At 45.6% G+C, this 18,765-nt stretch overlaps 1 protein-coding gene across 9 annotated transcripts in view; it reads right to left on the reverse strand.

Moving 5' to 3' along the window:
- The window catches only part of EPHA10 (EPH receptor A10), a 112,617-nt gene that overhangs the window by 11,403 nt on the left and 82,449 nt on the right, over positions 1–18,765 (reverse strand). For all 9 annotated transcript variants that reach the window (XR_011135988.1, XR_011135989.1, XM_068917320.1 and 6 more), the window contains 8 exons: positions 16,754–16,878; positions 13,395–13,557; positions 11,485–11,593; positions 10,186–10,241; positions 7,709–7,834; positions 4,749–4,934; positions 1,380–1,441; positions 1,042–1,245 (listed from right to left, as the gene is read on the reverse strand). Coding sequence is in view for 7 of the 9 variants with exons in the window: in XM_068917320.1 (XP_068773421.1) it covers positions 1,042–1,245; positions 1,380–1,441; positions 4,749–4,934; positions 7,709–7,834; positions 10,186–10,241; positions 11,485–11,593; positions 13,395–13,557; positions 16,754–16,878 (1,031 nt within the window). In the remaining 2 variants the exon portion in view is untranslated. The remainder of the gene's footprint in view (positions 1–1,041; positions 1,246–1,379; positions 1,442–4,748; positions 4,935–7,708; positions 7,835–10,185; positions 10,242–11,484; positions 11,594–13,394; positions 13,558–16,753; positions 16,879–18,765) is intronic.

The raw sequence follows: 18,765 nt of genomic DNA on the forward strand, positions 1-18,765 counted from the left end.
GAGCGGTGTTACATGGAAAGCTGTAGAGTTCCCTAGCTAAATGTATTTGATTTCCAGCTGAGAAAGAAACTGTTAAGATGCAAAGACGGCATTCATACGTGAGGAAGAGAAAACGTGAGCCTAGGAAAAATACTGTTTCTGGAGTAGGAAGTTGGCTGGCTTTGGATTTGATCCCTAGTCAACATTCAGAGCAGGCCTGTAAACCTCTCTGGTGATGCTAGGCCCCAGTCCAGGTGATCCTCGTCACAGCTGTGCATTGAAACTAGGGAGGATCCAGTTCTGCAAAGATTTTGTAGCCATTCTATCAGCATTTTGCTTTTTGGAAGAGTTGAAAGCAGAATTTGGAAATGTAGGCTTGTCAAAGCAAAAGGAAGCTTTCTGCCAAGTAACGCCAAGCATAAGTAGAGATGTGCAGGACACCAGTGCTCACCCTGCTTGTTCTCTCTCATTTACACCTCTCTTGGAGGCAATAGGAGAGGGCTGAGGTCTAACAGTTATTCCATGTCAGGTCCAAATCCCTGAGAGTGTGCTCCTTTACCTATGGACTCAGGCTTGGAAGTAGACTTCTGATTACCACCTGGATCAAATGTTTCTTTCTTCTTCCTCTAAATCTGGTTAAGGTGCGGAAAACAGGGTCTGCTACCACTCTGTGTGGGAGATTTCTTCAGCCTTATACCTTATGCAAAAGATATCCATGATTTTTACACTACCAACAAAAGAATGTCTCCAACTTCTGAATAAGACAGAGAGCACTGTGCTTTTCTAAATCTTTATCAAGAGATTTAAAAAAAAAAAAAGAAAGTCCCCACTTACAAGCAAAAGAGATAGTTTAACAATCACATTATTTAAATAGCTCACTTTAGTTTTCCTTAAGAGTTGCTTTCACTGTCAATCCTATGCAACTTCAGAACATGCACTTTCTCCTCACACTGCATAAAAAGTTGATGGCCTAGTACCTCAGTACATTTAGTGAAAGATTTAATCTCCCATACCTCTGCTCTAGTGCAACACTTGGACAGCCACCAGACACCTACAGCTTACCATAGTGGTGAAGATAGTCTCCATTTTGTCTTCCTGTGGCTGTCTGAAACCAGTTATTTTGCAAGTCAGGTTGCTGTTTACAAGGACTTTGTGGGCAGCAAGGCTTTTATGTACGTAACCCATCTCTGTCAGGTACTTCATGCCAGAAGAAATTCCCTGCAACATGCCAATGAGCTGGGTGGCCGTGAACTGTCCCTCATGTTTCTGTAAGAAAGGAGGGGAGAAAGCCACAAGTCAATGATGCCCAATTCAAGGAACTGAAGAAATGGGAGCACCGCCAGCTGTACCTGAGTGGGTGACAGATCCCAGCAGTTAACATCATCTCCCACAGCACTCACCCTGAGAAAAGAATCTAGCACTCCGTTCCCCATGTACTCCATCACAATCATCATGGTGTTCCCTGGACAGAGACAGACAGAAAAGGCGCATTTCATGATTTCTGCTTATTGCTGCAGGCTGTTATAAACATAAATGCAGAGCGAACCTCCTAGCCCTCTATCCTCCCCTCTTCTAAAGTTGACATTTTTGCCAAATTTTCAATATAATTTTCCTCTATCATAATCTGCTGTTCCAGGGAACTATGAAAGGAAGATGAACAAGGCACATTCCAAAAAAGCGCAATTTGAATCAACAAAAGAAAGGATTCTCCCTCACTTTTAAGAGGAATATACTTCCTCTTAAGGTTTCTTCTATTAATTGCACCTAGAGGAATACCAGGAGTGAAGCCGAAGGCCTGGATTACATGGACTCCTTTGCCACTCCGCAGTAGGCTATTCTGTCCAGATAGGACCTTTACTTATCTCATACAGAGGTGCATTAATTCCCTCAACTATGGATTAGCTTGAGCAGCCAAGAGGATACTGAGCTAATGGTGCAAACAGAGAACAAGGAGGAGATGCACGTGGCACAGACGTAATCTTGGCACACTACAAACTGCACTGATGAGGCTACACACGTGTCAAGAAGAGACATGCTTATCTGCTAGTGATAGGGTATGGATAATGAGAGAGAGAAATTGGAAATCCTATTGATGAAAAAGAATTTGACATACTTGACACCACTGAAACCTAGTGCAATAACTCTTGTGGCTGGAATGTCAAAATCATTGCTATAGCCTGCTTGGGAGGAGCTAACAGTGGTGGGTGGAAGACACTTCTCATTAAAGACACTATTATGTCTTTCAGAATTATTGATAACTCAAGACTCATAGGATCACGAGTGCTATGTCAAGATCAATATGCTAATAAAGCCCAGGGAGGAAAAGGGGCCTGGCAGATGACCAGAGAACAGGCTGAGAGTATTTTATGGATTTAGACTTGGTTGAAAAGGCAACTACTTATCCTTCTGCCACGAGTTAGATTTTCTGTACAGAAGATCCTCTGATCAAAGAGCAAGCACTATCAGGCTTTAGTAAGTGTGATAAATGGAAGAAGATCTGGCTAACAGGAACTGAAAAGTAGTCACAAATAGGAAATCTTCATTAGATGGAGTGTTTCTAGAGCTGTTCTGGAAAGATTGGTACTAAGTCTGCCATTTTCATCAAAGATTATGACATAGACACAAGTTCACTGATAATCTAGCTTGCAGATGCTACATGGACTTATCAAATATCTAGACAAAACACTTCTAAGAAGTTTGGGTCTCTTGATAAGCAGAGCTCATTTTGACAAATTATGTCATTAATTTGCTGGATGAAAATCTTTATGCCTAGGAACAAAAAAGACCAACTTTGTAAAGAGCAGCTCTGAATAAATCACCTTTGGGGTCACCACAAATGAGTAACACAGCTTGAGGTTCCAGCAATGCGAGTGGCAGAAAGCACTGTTGTGATTTGTGGATGTGTCAGTAGGGCAGCTGTGAGTAGCGCTCGAGTGATGATTTTACTGCTGGGACATCAGTCTGACTGCAGTATTTCAATAGGTACCAAAAAATCTGAACACTAACTTCCAGTGTGGCCAACCTGAATTATCCGAGTGCTAGACTGGCTGTTAAGGGAGACAAGGGTTTCATCTCTGAAAGTCTGCCACGAGCCGTGGGTCCAAGGCTTTCCTGTGGTTCTACTAGGATTCCAAAATCAGATGTTTCTTTTATCAGGACATTGAACCACACATCAAAGGATGAAGGCATTACTCAGTGAAAGCAAAATTGACCAGCTCAGCCCAAGACTCAGAGCAGAAATACCTCCTTACCTATTAAAAGAGCTGGTTAAAACCACCACATGTGCTCACGTTTCTTTGGATTTATGTGAATATTTATTCAACTCTGGCATCCGCAGGCTAGTTCGGAACAACGTGCTCCCATGAGAGCCGACAGCATTCGCAGTCATCTGTTTTACTGACAGAACTTCATGTCGATTCACTTTTATTGAGAGTGCACTGTTTTGTTGCTCAGCCAGCCCTACTGCCTGGCTTTACTAATCTAGCTGTAAGCATTTTATCAATCATCCGGATACTAAATAGCTAATACATGAGAAAACACTTGATTTCCAGAGAACAAGAGTACTGCAGCTCCAGCTCTAGTTCACCATCTTCCAAAGCAACAACTTAAGTGCATTCTGGGATTGTTGCTAAGGCAAGGTTTTCATGTCTGGGGCCCAAAATTCACGGTGGATAACCAGAAGAACAATCAGTATTCTTCCAGCTTCCACCCAGGACAATTACTTACACTCACCTTTAAATCATCAAGTAAAGTAGGCAGCGTTGTTGTCACAGAATCAGGCAGGGAACATATCATATCACTTCACTTTGCTGGGCACTAATAATCATATAATAATTCTGAAATCACTTTGTATCCACTGAACAGTACAAGTGCCATGCGATCACACAACCACTGTCTAATCACCGCTCCTTTACCCTGCCCGCCCGTCATCACCATCAGCACTCTACTCGCCCCGAGTTTCACTTGCTTGGAATTGCTGCTAGCCTGGAGCAAACAGGTCATTACTGCTGTGTGCAGATTTGATGATGATTTCTGTGTTTCTGCAGCAGTGTTATGTATTTCTTAAACATAAAGTACCACTGCCTAACTCCCACATTTCCATATCCATAAAGTCCCAGAGCTCACCACTGTGCTGTGCAGGGCTGTCTTTGATGATAAAAGTGTCAGCAGCATGGCTGCTGCCAGTGATAATCATTCTACCAAATGGGAAAGGTGGCTGTAGAAACTGCCCATGTTGGAAAGGCGTGGTCCCGTTTACAAGTCAGGTCATCCTCAGAGCTGGTACAGCCTGCCTTTTGTGGGGATGCTTTAAATACCTTGCAAGCAGGCAACTGCATGCATGTGTTCAGGTTTACTGCGCTCCCTCCAACACTTGTACGCTGTTAGATTAGCCAGAGCAGTAAGTGAAATGAGGGCAGGTCTTTCAACGCTCTCTGCAACTGCACAACCTTGCCCTCAAAAACGGGGAATAAGAAAGCCACAATTTTCAGGTTGAAAATTATGAGATAAACACATCAGTGCCATAAGCCTAACACCTTAGGCTGGACATATCATTAAAAATAAATAAATAAATCATCCTACACAGAGAAATCATCCTATGAGAATGCACTGTAACAGCCAGGACTTACCAGTAGACAACAATGGTATATAACATTGTAATGCAGGGGCGGATTTTGCCTCACCCCTCTTGGAAACCTGCATAAAGGCCTTTCTACACTGTGCGTGGCTCAGACTAACGCTTTTCATACAAAACAACAGACTATCTTTACCTCTAGTGATGACTCCCTCCAGGCGGATGATATTGGAGTGGTCAAATTGGCCCATAGTGCAGGCCTCCGCCAGGAAGGCGTGCTTCTGCTTCTCCGAGCACCCAGCCCGAAGAGTCTGGATTGCAACTGGGAGCTCTCTCTTACTGGGCAACTTCAGACATCCCCGGCAGATTTGTCCAAACTCTCCTGTGCAGCAGAGAGATGAGTTAAAAAGCATCCGTGGCTGTGGCAGTAAGTCCCTCGTATCCTGTTATTAAACACCTTGCAGCCTGAGAGAACCCCACATGCAATTGTTTTCTTATCATCCCTTTATATGCTGTAATAGACCACTCTGTCATTTTCAGACCATGAAAAAACAAGCTATTTTTCTAGTTGACTTTATTTATGGCTTCCTCAAAGCTCTCAGTACCATTGTGTAAGGACAATGTTTTACAGAGCTGTTGCAATGCACTACGAAGACTGGTCATAACATCTGCTACAAAGCAAAGGGCAGCAGTCCTCTTCTGGAAAGCCAGACAGTTTCTCTTAGGGGATATTTCCTTTGTTCTGGAAACAAAGTGCATTTCTGTAGCACAAGTGATGTCCTGCTATGTAAGACTTCCCAACTGTTAATTAGAGGTTTTGCCAATCCAGAAACTCAGAGCCCTGTGTGGCTGCAGCCACACATAAATGTCTCTCCGTAAAGTCTGTTTACCATCTATCACACTTTTGTTAATCACACAGACCTTGAACGAGTTTAGTATCAGCATGTGACACTAAAAATTGTGTGTGATAATGCAATGGAATTTCTTCTTCCTCTTCCTAGGTCTATGAGCCATACTCTCCATGCTTCGGTCAAGTGCATACTGGACTTTTTTTTCCATTAAAAAAAGATTATCCCCCAGCCACCGAGTCTGTTTGTGTTTGGGTCCGACCCATTCTGCCTTCAAGCTTATCACAAATACAAGGTCTGCTTTTCAAGACAGCAAAGCATAGTTAAGGCCATGAGTGTCTCTGCTGTGCCTGCGGCAGAGGATCCCACTCTTTACAGCCACACACTTGACCACAGAAGCTACCAAATTCATAAAAGGTCAGCGTTGCCTTCACAGGAAAAAAAATATGTAGATTTGAAAAGCTTTATTGATTTGAAAGCTAGGTACCTATCAGATCAGCAGTGAGACAAATGCACTCCTAAACTCCTTATATTTAACTTCCTAATTTATTTCTTGATTTTCAAACACCAATTTGCTTCTGAAATATATCCGGAATTACTGTCTCAGTTGCTCTACTCAGCAGCTAAAAAGATGCCTCTTCCACTCAACACCCTCTTTCCTGAAATACCGTCCTTTAAGCTGGTAGGCAAACTCTTCCCTCTTCCCTGCCTCCACTTCTTCATTTTCCCCAGCTGAATTTATCTTTAGGGAAAAAAATGACAAGAATAATCATGTTTCCCATGTTCTGGCACACATTAGCGATTAAAGCTCCAGGGCCCAGTAAGGGGATTTTAATTTGCTTTTAAGTTTTAAGGCAGTGAAGTTGATGAAAATCAATAAATCATTAAGTTCACATATTTATAAATAGTTTTTGTGCTGCTGTCAAACTGCCCAGATGCAGATAACTGCTGATGCTTTCTGGTACGCTCCTCACTCTGTTGGCTGTACTTAGTGCCTCAGAAAAACAATCCAGAACGCTCTCGTACAAAATATAAACCAATCGTACTCCCATCTCCCTGCTATATGCATATAAAACCCTCTAAGATAAGAGCAAGAGCAAAAATCCATAGTGCTGATGGTAACAGAGAAAAAAGGGCCTTTAAAGACTCTAGCAAGGTGACCCAAATCCCGTAAGCAGTGACAGTAGGACAGGAACGCTCTCACACCACTTCAGCTCAGGCAAGGCCATAGCAGCAACTTGAAGGCATTGAAAGGACAATGCCTGACACCTATTTCTTTCAGGGGCTCTAATTAGAGAATTTTGATTTAAGCATAATATAGACACTGTATAGCAATCTAACTAAACCACTGACTGGCTAGATGATCAGCACCTGAAATGTGTTTGCAAAGCAAAGGCCTTACTTTAAACCGCATTTAAATAGGTTTCCTTTCAACATCCTGCCAGAAGCCTGTTCCGAAGGACACTTCTAAATCCCTCTTGCAGGTTTAGGATGGAGGAGTCGGTCTTTGGGACCTGGCAGAACCCGGAGCAGTGAGAGCAAATACCAGGTTTTCATATCAAAACAGAGCAAAGAGGGTAAGCCTGTACCAAGAGTTTTCCGAACATCGCTACTCAGATGCTAACTCATTTTTCCAGGTCCCTCGCAGACAGTTTGGGTAAATATTAATCATTAAGGAATGGCAAAGAACACATAGACAGTGATAAGGACTCTCCCTATCCAGTTGTTCATGCGCATCCAAAATTGGGCACCTCCAAGTATACGCAAATAGAAATGGCAGTAATACTCCACTGTCTCCTTTCTCAGCTAGAAGAAAGGGCAGCTCTGGGAGCCCAGGGTTGAAATAGGCTGAGCCTCCAACTTCTCCGAATTTTTGCAAGCATTTCATGTTCTGTCCCACTTTCCCATCTCCCTCTGGAAAGAGCACCAGATAACCGTCTCATTGGGATCCTTTTTTGCCAACGTGACTCTCAGTTCAGAACTTCTACCTGGGGGCTAGGCATCAGCTTCACATGCACAAGGGACACCCTGGAGGCTGGGCTGGCTCTGCCTCATCAAGTGTCACTGCTGTTGCATTTCCCTTCTCTCCAGCCACCGGCCTCTGCATCCTCCCTGTGACCCCAGGAACACTGCAAGGAATTGAGCAGCATGCTGGGGGGTGAGCTGGCAAATGCCCCAGTTGGGAATACAGCCTGCAGCCACCAGTGCATGGTCACTGCCACTATGGCACAGCCAGAGGTGTAACAGCATCACCCCTCAGGAGAGGGGCCTGGAGCCCTCCCTGGTGGGCTAGGGATGTGGAACTTGCCTGTCCCGATGATCCTCTCAATTTTAATATTAGAGTTATCCAATTCTTTGGCAAAGAGGTGCACAGCCTGCACGGGGTCTTCACAAGTGTCAGGGTTGATGTACGTCCTCCTGGTTGGTATTTTAACTGCAGAAAAGTAGGGAAATATACAAGGAATGCATGAGAAACGTGTGCCAGGACAGTTTCCTAAGGCTCTGCCCAGCCAGGACGTCCCTGAGATGGGATGAGATTCAAACACTTTGACATCTCACCTCACTTCACTCCGCATGCCCTGCACAGAGCACACCTGCTGCTCCCTGACTTCCATGGGCTTTCACTGAGGCCTCTGGGGGCACACTGCATCCTGCATTCTCTCAGCATGAGCCCAAGGCTTGTCTTTGGGACAAGATGTCCTCTTCCAAGGGGATTTCACTCTGACTTGGCAGCTAGGAGAAACCATTCACCATCACAGTTTTTAGCTGAGCACATGGCACCCCAGGTACACACTGGCTGCTTCGCTGCACCCAGATTTGCTGAGATGGCTGGAGCACAGATAGGTGCTAGAGCAAGACTTCTTTGAAGAAGTTCTAATTTAATTTTTCAGATCCCTAAAGGGGGCAAAGGCAGCCTGAAATAAGCCAGCCAGTCCCCATATTCTCACTTGTGACTCAGGAGGTTCCTCCTCTTTTGCTCTCCCTGGCAAAGTGACAATGAAATGAAGCTGGTTTAGGTTGCTCTATGCCGCTGCGATACGTACAGGAAATTGCTATTAATCCTGCAGCACTAAGTTATACATGGCAAACACTGCCCTGTCCCTCTCCTCAGTGCTAATGACATAAAACGCAGCAAGCTGGTATTCTTCATTTGTGCGAACGTGCTAAGTACAGAAGGTCAAACATACCTCTCCTGGGCACATTACACTATCAGTCCACAATACTACACATTCTGGGCACCCTTCCGAGTAACAACTCAGGTGGCACCACAGCTCTGACAGAGTGCTCCTCTTGGTTTCAGTCCTGGCCTATCTCTGAGGCTAGGCACGCTTGCAACACAGAGAGGCATGTTGAGAGATCCCATTAGGCTGTCTCTGGAAATGCGCTCAATAGGCTATCTCCAGGTCTCCTGGCAGGACTAACTTTCTACTTTTTTGCAAGCAAAGCAAAGGACTTAGTTTTGAGGTCACTAAGAAATTCCTCACGAGATTAAATGATCCTAATCACGCTCATCCATTACTGTAATCCCTGGGTTAAAGGAAAGCAGCTCCTTCACTATAGTGCAGTTTCTTCTCAGATTGAGCATATCTGCCACCCATGCTAATCCTTGAGTATCCAAATTATCTCTGTTCCCAAGACCTCTAGGAGGGATAAACATAATCATGAACAAAGGCCTTCTTCTAGGTCTCCCTGATTAGCACCATGTACAGCAAAATATATCTCCCAGGGGCTACTACCATCTGCTCAATGGTGAGTGACGTTGCCTGGGAGCATGTCCAGGAGAACTACACATAATGAGATTGATCCATTTACAGAAGCTATTGTAGAGCTCTGGAGGGGAAATGTCTGCCTGCTTGCTGGGGTTTCCTCAAAACTAATTTGCATTTCCTGAAAATAAACAAACAAAATAAAGGCCAAAGCATGTCAGCTCTGCTGCTCGCAAGGCCTCTGCTAAAATGCTGTGTTATCTCCTCATCTCCTTGTGCGAGACAAGGATGATGACTGATGAGAGAGCTGATTTTTTGCATGGACTGCTTCATCTGCCCAAGACCAGCATAAAGGCAAACCACAGAGCTCCCTGGTGCTGTGACTTGCCAGATCACTCCTGGAAGGGGTCACACCACACAGGATTTCTCTTCCACCTTTTGTGTCATTGCAGGTGGCTTGAGAAACAGCTGCTGCACTTTGCTTCACTCTGCTTTGTGCAAAAAAAAAGCCTTCTGCAAACTTCTGAGGGCAGATCAACAACACTCAAGGCCATTCAACAGCAGGTGAAACGGCAAAGCCTTATCTGAAAAGCATACAGGCTCTGCTGCTTCCGAAATGCTTCAAGGAGCAGAAGAGCATGTGTGCACTTAATGGGCATCATGCCAGGAATCAAATAAACTCATCAATTCTGACATCTGACTTTCCTTTGACAACTGTTGTCTGTAAAATCATTGCTGCTCGATAATCAAGAGTAACCCCAGAAAACAAAGCTATATTCTCATGTACCTGTTTGCAAAAAGCTGACAGAGTAATTCATATGCCCTGTGGAAAGCTGAAAGCATTTCCATTCCCTTTGGCATGCCAGTGACCTGTGTGCAGGAAGGACGGACACTGGCTTATGAAGCTGTCAAGTCAGCTGTCTCCAGAGAGCCTTGCTGTGCTGAGCTGGCCTTCTCTGGGATAACACTTCAAAAGCAAGGATTCAGGGCTGCTTTGCTGAGAGCTGGGTTGTTAATAACAATAAATACAGAGATCCCCACACAATTATACAGACCACAGTAGCCAGACTTCACTTACAATGGAAGTACAGCTCCTCATCTCCATCCTGGCTGGCTTTACTGTACCCACACTGTCTGCAATGAGAATTAACATTCATATTATTATCTGGGCAACTGCTGTTTCTTCTCTCTACCTGAGGGAGCTGGAAGAGGCTTGTAGGGCATCATCAGCCCCTCTGAAGACCGCCTTGGGACCTCTCACATGGGCTCCAGTTGTGAACTCTACAGCCCTACTTGCATTAAATGCTCTCTGCTTCCCTGTAACTGCTCTGGCACAACAGCCAGGGCTCCAGAGAGCTGCAGCAGTTGGGATGAGTCAGGATGAACTCTGCCAGCCTCACACCTAACCCCAGATCTCTCAGAGCAGGAGCCAGAGCTGTAGGTACCTGCCTGCCAGGCCAGTCTCCTTGCTGTTCTGGGCCAGGCTGAGCGGGGTCAGTGTCACCTGAGTGCCAGCCCTTTCAGTGAAAGCAAGCAGCTTGCTCCTGCTCTGGGCACAATGTCATGGAGTTGCTAATCTGCACTTCCAATTCCTAAGCGTTACCAATCATAAATCATCCTCCTCGTTTTGGGCTCAATTTGGTCTTCTGAGTTAAAAATTACAGGTTGTTAAACTGAAACACCTGTCACATAAACATCTCTTTGAACCATTTCACATGTTCTCGCTGCCCTGACAAGAGGAACAGAAACAGGATGAGCAGCTTAGGAGAGCACAATTATCTGCTTCACGGACTCCCTGTGCAGGGCAGCGCTCCAACTGTCTGGGCTCCACGCACCCTTAGCTGAATCCAGCCAGAAACAAATAGAGACTCTCTTTAAAAAAAGGAAAAAGAGCACACACGAAATCTCAACTCTCAGCCTAGGAGGATTAAAACAGGCATTTTTAAAAAGTGAAAGCTATTCATTTCGACTCCACGCTATGGCAGCAAGTCTGCCAGCGCAGAAGGCTCCGCGTGGGCCCTGCTGGTCAGCGGGGTCTTGCCCGTGCCAGCTGACATGCTCTCCTCAGCCTGTCTGTCCCGGCCCATGCGAGGCAATCACCACGGCACAACACAGCTCCTCAGCTGCAGGAGGGCCGGGGTTCAGTTCTCCTCACGTCCACCCCTCTGGCCCCAAGGGGGTCATAAACCTTCTCCTTTCTGGGAAAAGGAACGAGAACAGGAACTAACAGTTACATAGCACATGGGCCACCATGGTCAGCACATGCTGACCACCACGGGTAGCAGGGCTGGTGGGACCTCTGCCACCACAGCAGCGTGTGCTGGATGTGGGGACAACCATGACGCCTCGGTGTGACTGCGGCGCAGCCATTGCTCACCTTCTCCAGATCATCATGCCAATCACCATGGACACCAGCACCGTCAGCCCAGCAATGGTAACAACGATGATGATCAGGACGGGGTTCTGCTCACTGGAGACCACTGTCACTGCCGGGGAGAAGGAGAAGAGAGGGTCAGCACCACATGCCCCAGGGCAAATCGGCAGGTCTCCGCCCCCAAAAACCCAAACGAACACACAGAGCGGAGGATATACTTCGAGCTCACTCCTGCCTGCACTGAGGAACAGGATAGGGGAGGTGGCCTCTGGCTGAGGCCTGCTCTGAGCTTGCCACACAAAGGAAGATCACAAATACTCTAGCAAGCGCTAAAGGGAGGAGGAAGAGATGGGCCCCAGCAGCAGATCTCCTCTTGCTCCTGAAGACCCCATGACCCACTCCTTGCCAGCGGAAACGCTGTGTTAAGCCTCAGGACTCAAAGGCACCAAAACTTGAGTGATGGACTCTGGTGCCCTGTGCATGAGAGGACAGGGCCCCAGCCAGCAAGGCCAGCCAGTGTTTTCCCCCCGAGACTGCACGACAATTTCCCCACAGGTGCCGAGCTACCTTTTATCATCTTTTTTTTTTTTTTTTTTAAAACAATTTACATTCTGATTCAGCTTTGAAAGCTCAAGCCGGTGCAATCGGATTAACGTGCAGGACAGTGCTGAACGCATAAACAGAGCAATCCTCGGATGTCTGCCATGCCAGGCTCCCGGTTTTGTTAGTCAGCTCTAAGGAAATGTCCCTGTTTAGGGAGGAGATATATTAAAATTTATGGCTTACAAATGGTTTTCCTTCATCACGTTAATCCTTTCCTTTCCTGCTTTTGCAAACAGGGGTATTAGAAAGCCACATTCTATATAAAATTTTTATTGGATTCAATTCATTCTGAAAATGTCTTCTGTGTGGTAAATGGATGCAATTTAAAGCCCTGTTAAACACAATCTGTGAGAGTCGTATTGAGCCAGCCATCTCAGGGCTTTCATTTCCAGCCAGGGTGGGTTATTAAACGAAACCCTACGATCTTTCCAAGCCCTCTTTTAGTCAGTGAAATAAGATGCTTCTGGACTATAGTTATGAATGGAAACTGTGAAAAGTAAAAGCCCCAGCAAATGATACTGATGTTAGCTGACCTTATTGAGCCAAACAGCTAACAAACTAAATGCCTTATGAACCAGGACGGAGAAGCGGTTCAAGCAGTCATCTCATATCTGGGACAACCATTCAAGGCCAGCTGAATTTCCAAGCTGATCTTTGTCTTCTCTGCTGCAGATTACACAGCCAGCTAACCCTTTCTCTGCAACACTGCTTGAAGGCTGCACGGCTTAGCAGACCAAAGAGCAAGGAATATGCCTTTGCAGCTACACTGGCAGCGACTGACAGTCATTCCCTTCCAACATCTGTCTGATGGCCTCATGACATGCATGTGGCAAGATCTCTTCCAGTATCAACACCATGCCGACGGAAAACAAAACCCCAGTCACTTTGGCTCTACTAAGCACTCTCTTAGGCAATCTCAGTAGAAAACCCAGAGATCATGTCCCTCTCTCTCCATACCAGAGCACAGGCAAAGCTGATGAGCTAGCAAGCTAGCAACCCACACTGCCCTCTGAGAAGAAGAAGGGGAGAAATCCTGGACAGGCAGGCAGCACAAGCAATCTTGTTAAAATAGAAGAGGAAAGTGCAATTAAAAGTAAGTCCCTGGGAAGTACCTGCTGTTAGATCCACAACAGCAAACCAGGCTTACTCAAAGGGGAGGGACTGTAGGCAGAAGAGATGCTGATCCAAGAAACCGAAAGAGTCTCAGGCATCAACAGTGAGCAAGAAGTGTCCCGACTACTCAGTTGAAAGCATCTAATATCTGCTTGGGCACGTGTAAGAGAGATATAGTAAGCCTTGTTAATACTTACACTCTCCTAAGGTTTCCACTTCAATACTAGGGCTGTAATTTCCATAGTCTTGTGAAGATGATGTTCGGATTTGGAAAATATAGAGAGTGCCTGGCTTCAGGTTATTGACCGTCACGGCTGTTGACGTGGTCTTCACAGTTGAGTAACTCTGATCTCTTTGATCCTGTGAGATAATGAAACAGCAGAGATCTAACTGGACTGACAGCTGCGCCATAGAGCAGGCATAGCACAGCTGTATCTTCACTTTGCCTCTGGGTCCCATCAGGACAGGCTATCTAAACCTAAAACCTTCAATAGAAATAATACGTTTACTAGATGTCTCATTAATAGAAATTGCACTGAAAGGTCACATGAAATGGCAGATGGACCAGATGATGCATTATGAAAATAGGCTGAGGAGAGGGCGATGGCGAGCAGCTGTACAACCCAGCAAGGCTCCTTTCCTTCACTTGTGTCTCCCTTGCGCTGCCCCATGCACTGACACTCACCTGCTGGCACAGTCAGGCTGCCTCCACTCTGCTGCTACAGCATACCGCACAGCACACCATCACGACAGGCATCACCCGCAAAGGGCTGTCCCACCGAGGACAAGGCTGTGCACAGACACAGGCACACTCACACACATGCACTGACAGCAGTCCCCTCACTGTCATACTTGCAGAGACTTATGCCCCTGTTTCCTGGAAGAACACTGTATCACAGCATTATTGCTATCCCTGCATGATGGGACACTATCCGTCTATGAAACTTATAAAGATATTAGCAATTTCTTCCTTCAGCTGGCCTGGGGCTTCACACAATTCCTCCTACCCCCAGCACACCAAGAACAGTCAGATGCTCTCAGCAGGTGAAGAGTTGCATGCATGCAGCAGGGAAAGCAACTTCACCAGTTAATTGTGCCTGTCATGGCTCAGGAAAAGGTGCCACACAATGTTTGCAAACACTCTGGCTTAGATTGTTTAATAAAGCTATGGGGAAGATTTTATTAAACTCACTACGCTTCACTGGCACACCTGAAAAGAGCAGTGCTGCTGGAGAGCGTATAAAACAGCCGTGAAACAGAGGGCAGCGTGCCTCCGGGAACGAAAGCTGCTCTGAGCATCAGCAGGGACTCTCTCTTGAGACTAAATAAACGTATATCAGCACACACTGAGTAATCACAGTTGGCAAGTGCATTTGCTAGCAATTCTATTCCCTGGAATTTTATTTGCTTGTCCAGCTACCTACAGAATTCTCTATTTGTGACTAAGGAAGACAGAGACAGTCAGACCCTTTCATGCAGCAATTGCTAAACATCATATAGAAAGGGTATGCTCTGCCTCTACTAGGCTGTATTGATGAAAATTTTGTACTGCAGGAAAAACTTGTATTCTGGTTTTCATGTACTAGAACAGCAGTTCTGAGGGCCTCTACTTCATTCACTTCATTTCAAAAGTAAAACAAACCATAACTTTTCCGTGAGCTTCAGCAAAACTTCCAGTCTTTCTGCACATCTACCATTTCAGGTAATTTTCTCAGCTGTGTCTCAAAAAGGTCACAGTCATTCACACTCATTCCCAAGCTGCTAAGTTTGCCTTTCCAGCAGCAGCTCCAGAAGAGTCCACCTTTTTTGCTCTAGTCATGTTTGCAGCATCACTACGGAACACGTCCATTAGGATGAGCAAAATGCACGCCCGTGACCACGTGCTCAGAGCTCTTTCCTCTCCTTTGTCACTCCTTCGAGACGTGCTCTGCAAAGCCTCAGCACAGGGACCTCTCGGGGGCACTTCCCACTTCGAGTGATGCAACGTCGGGGAAACAGTAACAGTCCCACAAAGAGGTTATTTGAGGCCAAGTTCCACCAGGGTGGGCAGCTCCCCGGGTTAATACAGCGGAGCCGTATGTCACTGGTTTAGTATCAGTCTCTCCTGGTTTCTCACAGACGTGCGCACTGTACAGTCATTATGTTCAATGATTAGCCTTGACGAGTTTTGTGAGCCCTGCTTTCTGGCATGAATGCAACAACTCAGTAGTAGTTCATTATGCTTCTCCTAGGGCTGGGGATGTTACTGTGAAATGTATTTTCTATTTGATATGCTTTTCCCCTTGAATCTCCATGATAAAAGTATGGCTTTAGAAGCAAAGATTAGGAACTAAGTTGATTTTCACGTCAGCATCAAGAGCCTCATTTCAGTGAATAATTGCTAAGCCATAGTTTAAGTTCCCTATCCGAGCTTAAGGCAGCAGGATGTTTTGTTATTTCACATACACCGTGCATCTCGTTGCTGCAGCCCATTTGCAAAGGAATTACTGTATTATGTTTCAGCATTTGCCCTCACCCACAGATTCCTCCCTTCAAATCTATCAGATGTTGAAGATTGTATTAATATGAATCAGCTTCAAGGTAGCTTGTTTCTAAATAGAGAATGTCAACATGTCACCTGCACAGTTTGCTTGACATGTAATCAGTTTCATAACGAGCCTGAGCACACGCAGATAAGGTAATTTGCGGAACTGTGTCATAAACTGCATTTATTTTGATTTAGAATATCATCCCTGCTCTCTGCCCACTGGTATTTCTTCTAAAATTCTCAATCCACAGCGTCTGTCAAATAACAGCTATTTTTTTAAATTAAGAGACTGTCATAAAAATGTTTGCTTGCATCCCCTCCAGTATGGAAGATCTCACTCACAAATCACTAGTCTGAAGTCTCAGGTTTGGTGGCATTCAGTCCTAAACCAGTGACATCCATAATGTCCAATATTTCTATCCTGCTCTCTCAGAAAGTATCTCATCATAGATCTAGAAGCACTGCATGGTTTAATAGTTCCTGCCCGGCTGGTTAATGGCAAGCACCCACACCTCAGGTTTCTAATATCCTTGAGAAAGGTCATCCAACACATTACATAACTAACTAACTAAATAATTATCAGCTTTACTCTTTCTCCCAGAGAGATGTAAACATTAGGACTCCCAAGTACGGATAAAATTTTGCTCAGAGGGAAGACAGAAAAAACACTAAAATAAACTCCAAAAATAATCTAAATTTCCTAAAACTTGTACAAGCAAATTGCATAATGCTGTTCAAGAGGAAAAGATTTTACTGGCACCCATTTGAAGTGCTCTTGTTACTTACAGGTGCCAGTGAAATCTTCACAGTTCCACAGGCCATGCATACACACACTCACACCCATTTTTCCACTACTGAATATATAAAAGCAGGTGGTTCACTGCAAACAGAAGCGGAGACACATACAGCCAACATCGGTAACAACTGCTCTACAAACAACCAGTCTGGCTGGCTAAGCAGGCAAGAAGCCTCTCTGTAGGGATTAGGGTAGAACTGAAAATATAGGAAACAAGTCTCCAGAGGATCTACCTTTTCATAGTACTTGATTTCGTATTCAGTGTTATTGGCGGTCGGGAAGCCTGGCTCCTGCCACGACAAGGAAACGCTCTTCTGTTCAATTTTATCAGTGCGGATGTCAGTGACAGGAGTTGGCGCTGAAAAAGCAGAGAGAGGAAAGAAGCAGATCACCAGCAGTGCTGCGGCCGCGCGTCTTTCTGGGCGGCACGCGCCCCTCCGCCGAGCCCTCCCCGCGGCCCGCGCCAGGAGGCAAACTGCCCCCCGCAGCCCCTCTCTGCCTGCGTCTCCGACACTCGCAGAGCAAAGAGCCGATGGGGCTGGGGCAGCCTCGAGTCTTGCGGACGCAAAAGGTGTCATTGCACGCTCCTAAACCTACGCGGCATTGAGAACGGCTTACAGAAATAGCAGCGTGCATATGGCAGGGTCCTGCAAGTACTTCTGCTTAAAAAAGGGGAGAGCAGACCTGAGAAGAGTTAACTCTTAGCTGTAAAGATCCACTGCCCAACCTAGGGGCTCGGGCTAAGCAGCTCCCAGCTGTGCTACGCTCTTTCTCCTGGTGTTGGGGGCCAGCCTATGAGTAGAGCTAGAAGAGAGGTCAGAGGATCAACATTTTTGGGGGGGGGGGGGGGGGGAAGGATATAAACCTAAAATGCATCTAACCTAGGTAATAAACCTAAAAGCATTTAACCTTAATCACCTGGCCTTCGTGTCTTTTCTTCAACAGTATAAACAGGCAGGAGAGAAGACATGGAGGTCTGCCATGCATAAAACATAGGACTACTTAGGATTTAGAGGATAAACCTTAAAATCTCCCCATTCAGATATTTTATTCCCTTCAGTTTATGATATTTTATAATAGCCACTGTTTTGCTTGAAAGCTTGGCGCTAGGCAGTCCAAATCTCATAATTCAAGATCTGATAAAATACACAGAAACAAATTGTGTGCTTTTATAAGTTTGGAAGAGAGGAAAAAATTGAGGCCTGCCTGTGGCATCTTAATGTTTTACTCATTGCTAAGTTCCCATTCCAGTATCTGAAACCTGCGAGGAGCAGCCTAGCAGAGCAAGATAAAGGAGATCCTAAAAATCTCGGGTAGAGCTAGCAGAGACCACCATTATACAGTGCAGTTATTCTGAATTTCATTGCTGGTAAACGGGGAACAATTCTGACATTGGTGCCAGCCAGACTGGGACCAGGACCGCTCCAGGCTGCACAGGTAGAACAAGCCATTATTTGGAGAGCACCTCAATTCAAATTCAAATACAGCTGTCAGATGGAGAGCTTTTAGCACAGAGAGGATTGATCTTCACAGTTAATAGTTACAGAAAAGGGCACACCCTGAGCCTAGAGGTGGTTTCAGTTCCCAGTGCTCAGAGGTTCTGAGCAGCCAAAATAGTAAGTGCAACAAGGGTATCACAAGCTAGAAGGAATATTATCTCTATCCTTACATCCATCGCAGCTGCAAGTCCCATTTCAGCATGAACTTGTTCAGTTATGGTTACTTCATTTCTACTTTTGGCCTATACTACCATAGTAAAAACTTTAATAATTTAGAGGGTTGGACTGCATGCCTCTTTGGCTCTCTGAATGAGAGCTGAAATCAGACAAACTCCAGGCTGGTGATCTTCCAGCAGGAGGAGATGGTGGTAAAAATGCACCCACTTTGTAACCTGTGGGCATCTGGCAACGCTCTGTCCAAAAACAAGCAAAAAACTGTGTAGAGTCATTGCACCCTCCACCTGTGGTGCTATGGAGAAGTCAGAGTATTGGCTAATGCTTCAGTGGTCTGTACCTGCTGCTAACAATTTCTGGAAAATGTGAAATATAATCTTTGAGCAGCAGGGCTTGTATGACACACCAAGCCTTCTCCAACCTCCTACAGTCCCCTGGCACAGGCTCTCCCACACACCATCCTGTTTGCCCTCCCAGACAACAGGGAAGATAGGAGAGCTGACTGACTGTCCTACACGCTGCTGAACACGCAAGCTGCGGCCCAGAGAAGCTGGCTGTTTATTTCTAGTTAG

The sequence above is a fragment of the Struthio camelus genome, chromosome 23 (genome assembly GCF_040807025.1).
Source record: "Struthio camelus isolate bStrCam1 chromosome 23, bStrCam1.hap1, whole genome shotgun sequence".
NCBI lineage: Eukaryota > Metazoa > Chordata > Aves > Struthioniformes > Struthionidae > Struthio > Struthio camelus.